The sequence below is a fragment of the Amblyomma mixtum genome, chromosome 3 (assembly GCF_055824585.1).
Source record: "Amblyomma mixtum isolate Tamu chromosome 3, ASM5582458v1, whole genome shotgun sequence".
NCBI classification, from domain to species: domain Eukaryota; kingdom Metazoa; phylum Arthropoda; class Arachnida; order Ixodida; family Ixodidae; genus Amblyomma; species Amblyomma mixtum.
In genome coordinates this window covers 52,091,733-52,108,326 of record NC_143014.1, presented here as the reverse complement: position 1 = coordinate 52,108,326, position 16,594 = coordinate 52,091,733, and the positions used below count along the sequence as shown (strand labels likewise).

At 46.3% G+C, this 16,594-nt stretch overlaps 1 protein-coding gene and 1 long non-coding RNA gene across 4 annotated transcripts in view; one reads left to right on the top strand and one right to left on the bottom strand.

Moving 5' to 3' along the window:
* Window positions 1-360: 360 nt before the first annotated feature.
* On the bottom strand, window positions 361-8,636 carry LOC149350188 (uncharacterized). 2 transcript variants are annotated; one of them, XR_016290265.1, is made up of 4 exons: window positions 8,113-8,636; window positions 5,950-6,276; window positions 4,029-4,114; window positions 361-3,949 (listed from the first exon to the last, which is right to left on the bottom strand). It is a non-coding gene; the product is annotated as an uncharacterized LOC149350188 (long non-coding RNA). The 2 variants fall into 2 exon arrangements; XR_016290264.1 differs by lacking the exon at window positions 4,029-4,114.
* A 4,809-nt stretch (window positions 8,637-13,445) lies between these two features.
* LOC149350186 (pfs47 receptor-like) overlaps window positions 13,446-16,594 on the top strand; it is a 42,179-nt gene continuing 39,030 nt past the window's right edge. The window contains exon 1 of one of the 2 annotated variants that reach the window (XM_089579165.1): window positions 13,446-13,720. In XM_089579165.1, the coding sequence (XP_089435291.1) occupies window positions 13,705-13,720 (16 nt within the window). In that variant the 5' untranslated portion in view covers window positions 13,446-13,704. The remainder of the gene's footprint in view (window positions 13,721-16,594) is intronic. The other variant, XM_089579166.1, reaches the window with a different exon arrangement.

Genomic DNA, 16,594 nt, shown 5'->3' with positions numbered 1-16,594 from the left:
AATCAAGAATAGTATCTGCTAGCTTATTAAAAATATATCATTTATAAAAATGACCGTCCAACTTCTCAGAAGTACCAAATCTGTGGAGAAATACAAATTGCAGATTGCCAATATGCCTAGGAAAATACATTTTGGCTGTCAAAAAAGGATTAGGAGCACTTTATTATTAATTACGCGAGGATTGTGGAGAGATGGGTCGGGTCACACCCAATAGTGCAAAACATGAACCCTTAGAAAAGATGCGAAGTTGTGGCGCCTATGCACTCATATGCTGTGCATAATGGGCTGCCTTGCATTACCATAACCTGTCCAGGTAGACTGCCACAAGTCAATAAAAATCTCCGATATATACAACCGCAGTTTTCAGTTAGGTAGACATTTTATTTGCGACATTCTTAATCTAGCTGGCAGGCTATCACCAGCCCGAGGTGAATGTGACGTGCAGGATGAAATGGGTGCCATATCTGGATACTGGAGTAAATGTGATGTGATGAGCCTTGGGAGCATTCCTCTTCACATGGCGCCAGGCAGTCTTGCGGCCACATAATACGGCTGACAGTGCTTCATTCTGTAACCTGTAATACCGCAGTTACTTGCATCATGGATGCAGTTTCTTGTGGGAAAAAATTAGAATGGTAAGTTTGGTGCATTTATTACATGGTGTAAACCATGGTGTGGTCAGTTGAACTTTCCCCAGATTTTGATGATTGATGTAGGGAAAGCATTTATTATGCAAATGCATCCATTATTTAAGTAAATATGGTGTACAGAAACCTGGAATGGAAACAGAAATCAGCATCTGCAGGATTGAAACAAATTCCTAAGAACTTTGCCACAGCACCATACCCATGACTGCCAAGCCACATTTTAGCCCCTAGCCTTTCACTCTACACTGTCCTTAATCTGTTCATTCCCAATGGGCCAGACATGAGGCCGTATGACACTCGGGTATCCGTATCTGCCTATATGGACATGCCACGTTGTCTACTACACAGCTTTTTAAACACTTGTAGCAACAGAGTCAGTTTTCTGAGAAGTATGAAACTTTGTTGCAATTAGTTTTATGACACACCCAGCACATTAACAGGCATTCTAGCCAAATTATAATTTCATTGCAGTTGGGTTTTGAAGCATTTTTCATTAATAATGAGTAAAAAGGAAATGACATTAACTGGGCACTATATGTTTCATCTAAGCTGCCTTCTCGACAAATAGGGGCATTTTAGAATTTCTAGGCAACAAAATTGGCACAGTGTTCCCATCACACAACAGAAGGCTGATTGCTTGGAAGGCTGGTGGAGAGACACTGTGTAAGAGCCAAGCAAGTTCATTTATGAAGTGCTTTATCATGTTAGGGAAGGCTATTCACGGCTGTTTCTACCATGGCAATATAAGTTCGTGTCACAAATTGCACCAGCAATGCTCTGAAAAATGAGTAATACTGTTTTTCTGTTGCAGCAGTATTCTCTTTGCAAAATAAGATGAATAGTAGTTTGCGCTGCAGCTTTCAGTGTGCAAGATGACAGCTACGGCTTAGCCTTTTGTCAAGAATACTTTTTCTCATATGCATTGCAGAACTGTAGAACCACATATTGTCAACTGTCCTAAAAGGCAAGGTGTGTTGCTGGGCGAGTTGGTTGGGGTACATCTTGAGAAAAGCAGCGCTTGCAGACAAAGGAAACAAGAAGGACACACAACTGCGCTGTTTTTTTTTTGTGTGTCCTTCTTGTTCTGGTCCTTTGTCTGCAAGCGCTGTTTTTCTCAAGATGTCCTAAAAGGGCGGTGCACTGTGACAGCACGACGCAACAAAGAGGAATGCAGCATGGAGCGACACTTCATACTAATTTTATTGAAGAGCGCATGCCTCTCTGAGTGCATCACATGCATACAAAATGAAATCAAGCAGGGATGACGAAGAAATAAAATTATAGTGAATGCAAGGCAGGTATGAACAAGAAAATGAGTGCACTAATTTCCCAAAGATGAAAAATGTTTGCCAATTGTCAGAAGTTCTCTGTTGAGCAGTGCCAGAGAGGGCGTACTCACACAAGCAGATTCTGAGTAGGGAATGAGGGGCCTGAAATATCTCAATTTCTTAATTGTCGGGTTTAACATTCGGGAGCGACACATGGGCTATGAGGGACACCATAATGGAGGTCTCTGGATTAATTTACGCCACCTGGGGCCCTTTAATGCACGCTGACTTTGCACAGCACATGGCCATCTTTGTATTTTGCCTCCACTGAAATGTGGCCGCCATGGCCGGATCAAACCCACAGCCTTCGGGTAAGCAGTCTAAGAATGCCAGAGCCACTGAGGCGCCGTGGCGGGATGAGTTCTCCATTCCTAGGAGGAAAGTTTCGGGAAAAAGGAATGACTAGAAAAGAAATACCAGAGGCCTGTAGTGCACCCTCAATGGTGCTGCTTGATATGGGATATGATGGCGCACCTTTCTCATGACCATGTGGGCTTCAAGAAAATTAGCAAATGGCACTCCTCTTCCCTGCTGTGTCTTGAGCTTGCTATGCTAAAGCACTTTGTCAGAATAGCCTGCCAACTAGCTCATAACATAATCCTAATCCCTCACCTGAAATCTGCCATCTTCAGCTGGCAGGGCCTACAAACGCCAGCACAGTCAGATGCTACTTTCTGGCTGCTGTGCATCTGGCACGAGTGTAGCTCCATTATAGCAACAGCATGCATGTGCTTGCACATGTGCACATGCGTTGCATGGTCAACACGTACATGTGTACATGTTGTGGCAAGCCTCGCACTGCTCACTATGAAGCTCGCAGCCAATGCATGATTTGCTAGTTCTTTCCACTGTGTGCTTGAAGTTCACCAAACTTTGTGACTTTACATGCCACTGGCCATCTCCCACTCTCTCAGTACTGGACTTAGAAAGCTCAATCCCCACTTTACGCTTCCTAAATAGGGCAGATTTGCGGTGGTCTGCTCCTCCTTTGACACCTGTTGTAAAGTTTTTCGGATGTGAAATTGAAGAGTACTTTGATTAATGTATTCAATCACCCATTTACCTAGCCACCAAAGTGAGAGTACTTCAGTGCCTTGTGCATTGACTCCAAGTGATTATTTTTTGTTAATCCAATGTACTGCCTATAGCAGTAAGCCCACTGACATGCCCTCATTGCGTATGTTTTCTCAAAATTTCTGACGAAGCCAAAGGCAATTAAGCTGATGCTCTTTGGAGTGGATACCAAGAAGTGCAGGGAGCAACTGTTGAGAGTCAGTCTCATCTGTCCACTTCATCAGAGTGTGCAGCGTGTCCCTTGTTGTACTCCTGCAGTCCTTGTTTGTGACTGTATTCAGGTGCGTGCTCCAGTTGTGTAGCACCTGCCAGCTGCAAAGCAGTCGACTCCTCAAGGGACCCATCACCTGCTCCCATGCACTGCCATAAACAGGGGCATCATCAGACATAAATGCCTGACATGGTATTGTGTTTTTTCTTTGATGGCCTCGAAAAACCTCACCACAGTGCCCGTGTTCACCCTTTTTGAAATCAAGTAGGCACACGGGATACCAAAGGCATCTTGAGAAATTGTAAGCAGGGTTGTCAGTTGGAATTAGTACTTATTTATGCCATGGGTGGAGTCAATGCACAGTTTCGCTGCCCCCAATTCATAAAGGAGCTCTCGTTGTGGGAACGTCATTAATGCTCGCTCAAAGTCACCATCATGACTGTTGGGGTCACCCTTCTTCCTGTAATACAACAGTGGCGACTCATTTTCTTCCCTCCTTTCTTCGACCCATAATTCAACACTCTTAAAATTGTCTGCATCTCTCTGCTCTGTTTTGCCAATCCTAAACTTATCTGCAATGTTACGGAGGTCCTTAGTGGTCACAAGTTGCATCCGTGGGCTTGATCCACTTGTACCTGCTCGGATGTTGTGCACAATGGTTTTTTCTGGCACTCCTTCTGCTAACCGGCCTGAAAATGGTACAGAAAAAAACTGTTAACATCTCTGGTGGTTCATCTGCCTGCAGTCATGTAATAAAGTGACAAATACTTCTGGTCGGATTCCTTCGTCTTGCACTTTGTTCCTTTTCACAGGTGACACACAGTTCATCTTACTTTCATTTCACTTTTGTGGCACTGCAAAGCACACGACAAAATGGTTGTTTCAAAGGCAGATGGACTTTATTTTTATGAGCTTGAGTGTTTAAACTTGCATACTGCAATGCAAAACAGGGAAGTTATATACAGCGTGTTATAAATGCAGAATATAACAGCACTGAAAATGTGGACAAGAAAAGAATAAGGACGTGTGCTTCTCATCCTGTCCCATTTCATTCTGCATATTCAAAAAATGCACCAATTCGCCTGACAGCAACCGTTAAAGGAGTAGGGACACCAAATTTTTGAACGCGATCTTTGTTTCTTTGGACTTTTGCACAAGACAATAGTGTACACGAGTCACAATGTAGAATTCACTTACGCCAGGTGAGTAATTTCTAAGTGAATATTTTTCTCATGCTGTTTCAGTTTCAACACCTAAATGACTGCTGCTAAGTCAGAGACAATTGGAGGGCATGCCAGTCATACATAAACTGAAATATAAATGCTGCTTGCTCGTTTCCTTTTTTTGCGATTTCAACTCTTGTGCAGGCTTGTGTTTTATATTAGTGGTTTTTGAGGAAAGGAAATGGTGCAGTAACTGCCTCAACCATGCCTTGAAGGAAAGAAGGAGTGAAAGAAGCAAGAGAGAAAGAGGTGCTGTAGTGGAGGGCTCCGTAATAATTTCGACCGCCTGGGGATCTTTGGGCACTGACACTGCGCAGCACGTGGGCACCTCTTGCCTCCATCGAAACTCAGCTGCCGCAGCCGGGTTCTAACCCGGGTACTCCAGCTTAGTAGCTGAACACTCAAACCACAGCCGTTCCTGTGAGCATTACTGATGAAGTGCCAAAACAGCCAAATAATTCTAATTAATGAAAGTTCACTGCAGACGATCTATCTTATGAGAAAAAACATGGCCCTTATACAACCATTAGACTGGTGGCGTTGCATTGATCAGCAACAAAATGCCTACGCTTTTGACAGGCAGCCAAAAAAAAGAGGCTAGCATCAAGTGCAACTGTCAGTCATTCAAGACACGTTTCATGGAGCTCAAGCCGACTTCTTACGGATGAAGTTTCAACGTCAGCCAATTGAGCGACAGACCTAGGATAGTCAATGAAACCAGCAGAAAAACAAAAGAACAGACATTGGAGTAGTTCAGTGCTAGATGACATTCCTAATTATGTTCAGTTCGAAAGACTGGACCCCTTCCACAAAGCATTTCTAAACTAAACGGCATGAAGTTCATACAGACTGTGCTGTGCATGCGATGTGCCGTGGATCAATTGTTTTTCACCCTTCGATGCGACCAAGTAGGCTCAAGTGAATTGCACTACAGTCAGATACAACTCGAGAACGAAGTGGCAGATGGCCCTTAAAGAAGACCCCCCAGTCAATGGCGTCAGCTGATTTTCATCAGTTAATCCAGTTAAAGCCATAACTAATCCCCTTTCACCTGCCACCCTCCTACAATGCTACCCCCTAGGATTAACCATGACATCATGAGAATCGGTCGACGCCATTGGATGGCAGGCTTCCTTTGAGGGGCATTGGCCGCTGGGTTCTTAAGCTGTGCCTTACTATAACTTCTTCCGCCCCCTCGTTTTGTGGGACATGCCTTCTCCCACTTTACAATAGGCATTTTCGTGTTGTCCCACCTCTTTTGTGCCATAGATGCATCGCAGAATAATAAAAATCATTGAAATGATCACTCGAGTTAATGAGCAATATCTTCCCCCTAAAATACATTTCTATTGCACTTTCGTCTCCCATTTATGAAAGGTTGGTGGAGTGTAGCTTCTAAACGTTTTCACATTCCGGTACAATCAACACAGCATGCACAAATGCTTTGTACAAGAGGAGTGGCTAACCTGCAAGCACTCTGGCATCATCGTGGGACAGCCTTTGGTGGCAGGCCTCATTGAAGTGTCCGTAGTGTTTCTTTTGAAACAATACATATACCTTGCCCTCTTTCTCCATGACCTCTAGAGTAGCAAAGCAGTGTTTGCCGATTTTGCAGCTTCCTTGCCCCTTTTCCTGCCTTTGGCACTGTTCTATAGGAAGCTCTTCGTACGAGCCGGAACGGTGGCAGTGCAGGTAGCGTATAAAAACCCTTGGTGCACATTCCTTCTTTCCTGTAGAAGCTGTAAAATGGCAGCAAGTTTTGCTTTCTTCTCTGTCTTTCCAGGCGCAAAATCCTGAAATGGAAAGATTGTAAACATAACTAAGCACTCCATATAGTCTTAGTTAATTATTAGTGTGAAAGCACAATTCCGAACGGTAAACCCCGAGCAAGATCCTGCGATGTATGTGGGTTTGTGCCAAGAGCATAGCAACGGCGACATAGCAACCACAGCCTCATAGCAGAATTGTAACATAGTTACGACACGATGCCAACATATGATGTTAAGTCCATGACCACTCATGACTAAAGCTTATGCGCCAATAAATCCAACACAACAACAACAACTCATGACTAATATGAAATTTTTAAAAATTGAGGCGTGAACAAAGGTGGGCTCCATTTTGATAAAAACGTGTACACAATGATAGCAGATGAATAACGGCATAAGGCATCCTTAGAAAGCCAACAGTAAAGTAACAAGACAAGGCAACGTTCATGAAATTCTGCTTTTGCACGTTTATAAAATTTCGGCAAAACTTCTCTGTCAATTTTTTGTGTATCACACTACTTTCATTTTTTGAAAAGCAAGGCCAAATTAAAGTCTGTACTTTTTACATACACTAATGAAAAATGCATGTGCTATGGAGTGGGCACATATGCAGTACTCTCGCACTACTACTGGCGCTCTGCCTCTGCCAAGTGCGCATGACAATCACAGATTTAGCTTCACATTTTTAGCCTTTTGCCTGCAGTGCAGAACTGCATTTCCCAGCTTTTTTATTGTTAAAAATTTATCAGTCATTCGCTCACTGTTTTTTCCTGCTATAGCGCATGGGGAACAATTTTTGGAGAAAATTATTAAGTTCAGGTTAAGTTATTACACGGACTGTTACATGGAAGTATTTCAATTTTACTACATCCTGCAAAAACTCATTCCTGCACAGCAACCTTTTACATGGCCCTGTCCTTTGACCACAAATTCAGGTCAGCGCTGTTGACTTCTAAAGGCAGAACAATGCTGGGCATTCTTCCTACACACTTCTGCGTGTTGCGATTGCCATGGCTTCAGCGCTGCTAAGCTGGTGCATGCCGCGACAATGTTGTGTGTCCTGTCGAGACATTGCAGGTGCCTGCAACAAAGCATAAGCAAGGCCTGTAGCAGCGAGTCTGCTCCAAGGACCAGTTTTTTTCCTGCAGTTTTTTTCCACTTTAAATATGAAAGAGAGTGCACTGCTTGTCACTTTGCTTATGGAGGAGCTAGGACACCAAAAAAAAATTCTGCAGACACACATAAGACTGCTTACCAGCGAGAATGCCAAAGCATTAAAGTGCACAGTCATGCTATGTTGCAGAATGATGAGTCATGAGTGCAAGGCATGAATACGCAACTTTGTACAAACTCTGCACACCTTATGTTACTAGTAAAGTGCTGAGTCATGCTACACTTCAGAATTACGAGGAGTCAAAACTATGACTACCTAAACTTTGTACAAACTATACCTTACATTACAAATAAGTGCAAAATGACTATGACAAGTCATGGCTTTCAAAGGTTACAGTACCTTACGTTGCACATTTCACTCGAATGCCCGCAAAGGCTACCTCTGCAGATCTGTCGCACTAGACTAAGCCCATTGAAATCTTCATGGTTCCTTTAAAAACGTGCATGTCATCGCTAAGTTTTCGTGCACAAAACCACGTGCAAGTTTCCCCAGGTGAGTGTAAGCCCGTAAATAAAAAAAAAAGAACGCGCTTTGTGTTTACAAACTTAAAATGCGCGCACTCGAAAAGTCAATAAACTGCAACTTTTCAATCGGTAATCTAAGCGCGCGACTGCATCCCGCTTTGGCCCTTTATTGCTTTGATCACTGCGTGCGTGCATGCAACAGTTATAGACTTCGTTTCTTACCTTTATTATTAGAGCCGAAGACTAGATTCTCCACCTCTTCCTCGAAGTTGTGGTGCCGTCGCAGGTCACGAAGGGCGACAAAATGCTTCGGACGTAAGTCGCACAAGAACGGCCGTGCCTTACTACATGTTGTTGTGACTGGGAGAAAGCCTACTGGCTGGAGCCGAGCCACCACCGCTGCCGCGTGCAGATAGAGGAGAGATCAGAGGAAAGAGAAAAAGAAAAGACGCGTCGCAGCAACAACTGCGTCCTTCCCCATGAATATCCTTGATGGGTGTTTTTAAATTACTAGTATTGAAGAACGCCTTGTCGCAAACCGCTGAAGCAACGCCATCGCACGTGTCCGTCTCCATGCTCAAGGCAAAAAAATAAACAAGCGAGCAAGAAATGCACCTTGGGATACCTCGGGATAGTGAGCAAGGATTTTCACGAAGAGTTGAGATTTTCCCTGTCGGTTGAAGCGCAGTGTTCCCCAAAAGTCCCCACAGAGTGACGTAGAGTAGAGCAGTGACGTCTGTTCTCGGTTGGCCAATCGCGACGAGGATCACCTTCCTCTGAATACGCCCTCCGGTGGACACGAGCCAGACTGGGAGGCACGTGTCGAGAAACTACATTGAGGAAAAAACAAAGTGCGGTGGGACAGTGACCACCAGACAGTGCGCAGAACTGAGAAGCTCGGTGGATTAAAACGTCAATTTGGCTCTTCTGAAGAGGCCGCTGTTGACAGGCGACAGCCTCTGAGAGAAATGTATTTTGGCAAATAAATGATATGTTCAATTTGTGCTGTAAGCTTCCTCAACTCGACTGGTTGTTTACTCCTGCTCCACTTCACCACACACACACACACACACACACACACACACGCACGCACGCACGCACGCACACACACACACACACACACACACACACACACACACACACACACACAAAAGCACGGACGGACAGAAAGGCGCCATCAGTGCGCTGACCGCAGCAAAACGTCCACACGCTCCGAAATGCACCAAGCGGAAAAAGTTGCCGGATGGGAAATATCCGTCTAAATTTATTTTATCAAACTGTAGACTTCCAAAGCGGTGATTTTTTTTTTTCATGTGTGTGTGCCCGAGCTAGTGAAGGAATTATGCCTGAGAAATCTCAAAAATACCGCAAGACAATGCGTCTGCGGGCACATGAATAGCGTGGGGAGACATATTCACTATTATGTACACAGTACACTGGGACGGGAGGTTGAACGCGCGACTTCACCCGTTCCCGTTTTTCAAGGCAGCAATGTTTACGCCCCGGTGGACACGAGCCATTTTTTTTTTTTTTTTGCCCTTAGAAAAAATTTCCGGCTCTCTCGCAGCTGCGCGTTCGCTGTAAAGTGTTGCGCTATACGGTGCCCAGCTGTCAACCAATGCGGTGGTCTAGAACCTCAGCACCTAAGTGCAGTCTTGCAGAGCGGCGCGAAACTTTCTCTGCAACGGCTCTGCCCACTCGGGCAGCACTGCACCCTTCGCCCCACGTAACGGGAGCGCACAGTTGGTAAAGCCTCCTTGTGCGCGGTTGAGTCTTTGAAATGAGGCCGGCTACATGTCAACCTGCTTACTTGTTCAGAGAGCACTGGCCCCCTTGTCCACGGCATTTGTCGCCAGCGCATTTTAAAGTTACGCCGAAATAACGCATACATCGAAGAAATTTTGACGCCCGCTTAACTTCGCTTAACCACCAGCAGTATTTCGACCAGGAAGAAAAATTATTCGGAAAGATGTTAGCGCACCGTCAGCACTGTCGAGAACGAAGACAGACGCGTAAAAGGTGCAGCGACAACACGGAGGTAACTTGGTTCGTTAGCGTTGACACGAAGGGCAAGAAGGCACACTCGCTGGTGATTTCAGCAGTGGGGAACCTTGTACAGCCTCCCTGATTTTTAATAATATAGCGCGAGCGTCGACCGAACTGCTGGTCAGCGCCTTATAACGGCGATAAGCGTGCAACAAGGCGAGAGTTCGCGCACGCGCACGAAGGCAGAGCGTCGTCTGCTAGGCTGTTCCAAGCACGAGGACACACGCCCTGCCGCAATATCAGTTCGCAAGATCCCGCCAAGCCGTAAAGCGCATGCGCATTATTAATATGTGAGACTGCATGAGACATGATTTCTTTCTCTCTTTTTTTTTTTGTTTGCCTATTACGGGAGGCCAGCCTGGCGATGCAAAGTGATAAGAAAAAATAAAAGTAAAGAAATATAGCAGCACATTAAAACCATTGCCTGGATCGCGATAAGCGGGGTTCCAACCAGCTCTTTAATGAGCCTTGCAGTGTCTCGACGGTATAAAAAGGCACCGCAGCTCTCAAACGCCCACTTCGGCGGAGGATGCCTCCACGCGTGCCACTGGAACAACGCCACCGCGTCATCGCAATGTCGCTTTGCGGGAAGTCTCAGAATGAAATTGCTAAGAGCGTTGGAGTCACTCAGGCTACCGTAAGCAGAATAGTTCAGGCTTATCGCGACGAAGGGCGCATTTGTGACGCTCCTCGACATTTGAAGCGCAAGACAACGGAAGAAGAGGACCATGCCATTGTTGCTGCGGCTTGTGTAGCGCCCTTCATGACTGCTGGCCAATTGAAGCAGGTTGCTGGAGTGGACGTGAGTGACAACTTGGTGCGTACCCGACTTCGAGAAGCAGGTCTTCGCAATCGAGTTGCGGTGCAGAAGCCGAAGCTTTCGGCGACTAACAAGGAGAAAAGGCTACAGTTTGCACGCGACCATATTGAATGGACCGTGGAGGACTGGGAAAATGTTGTCTTCACAGACGAGTCCACGGTTTGCACAAAATGGAGCCAGCAACAGAAAGTTTACCGGCCAGACCTCATGAGGTTGGTGATTTATCATTGTTCATTTTTTCGATTTGGCTATGTTTGGCTTAAACCTGCGAAAGTATATGACATTTGCTTCCCGGGGTGACATGTGATTATCAATGTCAGCTATCACTGTTCAAGAAATAGATGATGCAGCACAGGCGGGTAAAATGGTTCCTAAATAGAATTACTTATACTTGGTTAAATTTAAAAGATGTTTGCTGAGATTGTGGATGGATTATACTTCCATGTGAAGAGGGGGTGTATTGTCGCTGTAATATTTTCATTACGTGTCGTTTAATATTGTCTAGGAGTCATTGACACACTTTATGTTGTGTATAAAATTTTCTTCCACTGTTGCAGGTATGATCCACACTATGTTCAGAAGGTCAAGTCTAGTGGCAGGACGAGCGTAAACATTTGGGGCGTAATAACTAAGAACGGCCTTGGCCCGCTCCGTCGTATATCGGGCCGCTTCTGTGCTGAAGCATACCTGGAAATTATTGATCAGGAGCTTCTTCCCCATCTTCTGGACGGCCCTTTCACGGATGGTTGCTTCTACCTACAGCATGACCTGTCACCGGTGCATGCTGCACGCGCCGTGAAGGAACATTTGGAACAACTAGGCATCATGACGTTGTCTTGGCCTCCCCAGGGAGCGGACCTGAATATAATTGAAAATGTTTGGGGTATCCTCAAGTCCAACTTGTCAAAGATGAGTCTCCACGATGCATCGGCAGACGGCTTGTGGGAAGCCGTGAAGAGTGCATGGGATGCCCTTAAGGATGACGTGGACCTTGTACCCGCACTCTTCGACTCCCTGCCCAGGCGCATCGCGGGTGTTGCTCAGTCCGGAGGCGAGTTTCAGCGCTATTAACTTATATGTATGATGTGTGAGAGCCTTGAGACAAGGCCCTGTTTCAGTTCTAAAATGCACCAAGGAAATAAAGGTTATTTGATGAAAATACACAGAAGTGTTCTACATTCGCGGATACATGCAGCTGTGTCTTACTACCCCTTCCTCTCCTGAAAGAACGAGCTTATACACCCCACGCTTCTCAATGCATTCATCGCTCCTAACGTGGCGACTGCCATTTCCAGCTCAGGTGACGCATGCTGAAAGCGGCAACCTTCTTGCAGAAAAAAAAGGAGGCGCAACCATTCGTGGCTCCGTGGTTTTGCTTAAGTAGTTCAGGAGTGAGCGGGTAAACTTTACAGAATTGAGACAACAAAAAAAGACAGCATAAGTGGGCCTTGGTCCAGAGCCACAAAAACCGAAAAATGATAACTCGCAAGGAGGCATTCTCCGCCGAAGTGGGCGTTTGAGAGCTGCGGTGCCTTTTTATACCGTAGAGACACTGCAAGGCTCATTAAAGAGCTGGTTGGAACCCCGCTTATCGCGATCCAGGCAATGGTTTCAATGTGCTGCTATATTTCTTTACTTTTATTTTTTCTTATCACTTTGCATCGCCAGGCTGGCCTCCCGTAATAGGCAAACAAAAAAAAAGAGAGAAAGAAATCATGTCTCATGCAGTCTCACATATTAATAATGCGCATGCGCTTTACGGCTTGGCGGGATCTTGCGAACTGATATTGCGGCAGGGCGTGTGTCCTCGTGCTTGGAACAGCCTAGCAGACGACGCTCTGCCTTCGTGCGCGTGCGCGAACTCTCGCCTTGTTGCACGCTTATCGCCGTTATAAGGCGCTGACCAGCAGTTCGGTCGACGCTCGCGCTATATTATTAAAAATCAGGGAGGCTGTACAAGAGCCTTCAGGCAGCCGTCGATATATCGCATCATCGCCTTCAAACGAAATGGAATGTAATAGCTTTGCTAGTCATGCCTACGCTGTTCAGTGACGTCGCGCCGAGTTTCGTTCTACTACCGCAACAGATATATTCGTTGTCTTGCCCAGTGGCTGCACTGAATTTGGATTTTGGGTTTGGATTTGCCTCCCCCTGTCCTTTCTACTATCCCCTCACCTCTTTCTTCTCACTCCTACACGCTGCCTGCTATCCTTTCATTTCCGCTGCCCCAGCTCAGGTGCTTCCAGTAGCGATAGCAGAAGCGAGGGTAGCAAAAATTCCTTTTCCTTCCATATTCAATGCATAATAAAGCTACTTCTGCTTGGATTTGGGTATGTGGCTTTCCCTTTGTATAAATTTCAGTGATTAGTGTTGCTGGCGATGCACTGCAGAAAGTAAGTGCGTTTCACGTCCCAAAGCCACCGTGCGCAATGAGAGAAATCGTGATGGAGGGCTGTCAATTAAATTCGACCACTACGGGTTCTTTCACACGGGCGTGTTCGTATGTGGCCGACGTTTCAAGGATTCGATCACACGAACTTGGGCGGCAATGAAAAACCCCCGCGCTGTGGCGGTAGTGTGGTGCCCTCTGGACGGGCCAGAGAGAGTCACGCAGAGAAGAGTGTGTTGCTCGTGCACTCTCCTCCTAATACCCTTCTCCCAGCCAGCGCCTCCTCTATTTATTCTTGGCACACTGCGTTCCGTGCGCCAGAGTTGGCATCGAAACCCCAGCTACTCCAACAGCACATTGGGATGTGCAGCGTTCTGGCGCGGGCTTCAAAAGACACCACCGCACCCAGCTCGCGTCGCTTTAAGTTTTTTCAGTGTTGTGCCGTCATCTGTGGAGTTTGTGGAGAATCGGCGCGCGGACGTGGCAGTTAACCTACAAACTGGCTGACCGACTCAGCGGGAATCCCCTTCGTTCAGCGGGGGGCTGTGCTCGGGACGCGATGAATCCGAACTGGGGTACGTGGTTTCGAATCATTCGCTTATGCACTGCTTATTATTCTGAGAGATAACAGTCCAGCGATTCATTATGAGAGTCTGCTCGTAGTGCACCTCGAACATATACCACTGTATGTGCAGGGCACAGTATGTTTTCAGAGCCTATAGAGTGTTAATCAAATGAGCACGTGCGAAGGACGCGGCTCCAGCCTTGAATAACGAATTCTCTCACGCTCCCTCGCTCTCCCTCTCTCTCGATTAAAGCACTCTAGTTGTTGATGGTGCTGAGAACTTCTAAATTACACCTTTTTTTTTCTCTCCTTATCATCGGCGTTGCTGTTAAACTTGCTCTCTTCGCATTTCAGACCGATTGCGAATAAAAGCACACCGGCGCGCCTCGTCACTAAAAACAGGAAATGGGTTCCTCGTTTCGATGGAGGCGAAACGCAAAAAGGCGCCCGTGTGCTGTGCGATTTCAGAGCACGTTAAGATCCCCAGGTGGTCGAAATTACTCCGGAGCCCTCCATTACGGCACCTCTTCTTTCCTTTCTTCTCTTAGTCCCTCCTTCAGCCCTTCCCTTACGGCGCGGTTCAGGTGCCCACCGAGATATGTGAGACAGATACTGCGCCATTTCCTTTCCCAAAAAACCAATTCACCAATTTTATCTTCTGCAGCGTAGACCGCTGCGTTCAGCAGAACTGCGCAGTCCGCGATAACGCCTCAGATCGGGTGCTATGCTGTCGCTATCGGAAAACTTTCGACTTGCGACAAAATAAGCTCCGTGCTGCGATCGTCATTCGGAAACAACTAACGCGTATGTCGACTGCTAAGTTCACGTGGATAATACAAAGAGTTGCTTGTTGAATTCTAAATTACCTACAAGAAAGTGTGCTGAAAAATTGTAAGAAAATCGCATGCAGCACAATATGACTACCACGCGCGAAGCAAGCCCCCCCCCCCCCTCGATTTGGCAATTTCGCCTGGAGGGTCATGTAAAGCAATTGCGCTGACTCCGTCTCCGCGCAGAAAGACAGTGTGTGGAAGAGTTTCGAAGTAACTTCCGATTCAAGCATCGAGTCGCACTTCGACGGAGAACCAGAAAGGACACACAAGGTGCGAAATTTTTGTGGATCGTTATAGAAAAAAAATGAGCTCCTTCCAGTCCTGACCCTTTGACTTCGTCCTGTTGCGCGTGTACCTCGGATTCCATCGAATGCTTGAGGTAAGGTGTGGTGCTGGTTATGACAGTTAAATTCATGATTGGCCGCTCGGGAAGAGCGACCTGGGTCGCACAAGGCCCACCGGTTGCAGCACCTGCCATCGCAGGGCAGTGGCGCATCACTTAACCGCTGCACCACTGCGCCAGGATGGGGTATGATGACTCCCACGGATCTATGAATGTACAGAGTATAATGACCTTCTGCATATATGGGAATTAACCCATTACGCCATCGCTTCATACACTTAAGGCGGGGCTTAAGTGTCTCCTCCAACTTTTTTATTTCTTGAAGATTCGGCACTTTTTCCGGTTTTTAATGCAGAACAATGTTTTCGTTGGTTTTTTTTTCTTTTTTTTCAGTTAATATTTTCTATGTATAAAAACTGATTTCCTCGGTGATATAATGCGGTATTCCTGTGCGGTCAAATATCACTTAGAGTTTAACTTGAGTTTTTTGTCAGCCTTAGCGTTTGATTTGCCAGTAAATACCGCACAAATGGCCGTTAATTACGGGTGAAGCACTTCTTGGAGAATGAAACGCTAAAGGCAATAAAAAAGTAGCGAAAATTAAATAGCGGAACCGTTAGAGAAAGACGCTAGTGGAAGTTTATTCTTATCGCTAGTTGTTGCGCTAGGTTAAGCGCGACGGCGGAGCATTACCATATAGACTCGTGTAATGGCCGCACGTTTTTTTCCCGAGATCTGGGGTGAAAATCGGGGGTGCGGCCACCACACAGAGAAAAAGACAACAATATAAATATTTTTGGTGGTACCTGCCTTTACTATTGCCAAAACACTCCTCGTCCTCCTTCGCCGAACTCGTCGGGATTTCGGGCTCGTCCTTGTTCCAGATGAAGACATCCTCCGAGCCGTCCAGCTTGTTGGATATGTCAGACACCTTGAAACTTTCTTCCACGGTCTCGAACGAAACCGCGGCAAATCAGGGCAGCGATGCGTTCCGATTTCGAGATTGCACATGATAGGCCTCGGGCGAGCGAGGTAAAGGTACAGTGCTCTAGAATATTCTAGAGCACTGTAGTAAAGGTAGTAAAACGAGAAGCGCGAACAGACGGCTGTGTCTCAAATTGGCTTTGGCTATTTTTGGCTGTTCCCGACATGCGCAGCGCTTTAGTGTTACTGTATTAGCATATACAGTGCATATACAGTAACTCAACAGCGCTCAATTTTTGCGCCCCACTTGGCGGCAGTAACCACAAAACGGTCTGGATTTCTGCACCGCACAATAGATGACACTGCCAAACTTCCTGAAATTCTTGGTGTGGCTTTTACTCGGGTAATTTTTAATTATACTTTTTTCGCGATTTTTTTTTTAAGTTAGGGGTGCGACCATTACATGAGTGCGGCCATTACACGAGTCTATACGGTACATGGTCTGCTCGTTAAAAACTATGCCCCAAAGTGACTAGGGCTAGGAGGGACGCCGTAGTGAAGGACCCCGGAAATTTCGACCACCTGGGGTTTTTCAACGTGCATTGACTTCGCCTCCATTTCCACTTTTCCACATCGTCTCAATTTCGCCTCCATGCGTGTGCTGAACAGCAACGATGTACGAGATGGACGACTGGTGGGTGCTGTGTGATTCCCGTGCCGCCTTTAGGCGCCTGCAGACTCCCGGTCGTTGCTCTGCGCGTTACGCGAGAGCATTGAGCGTCTC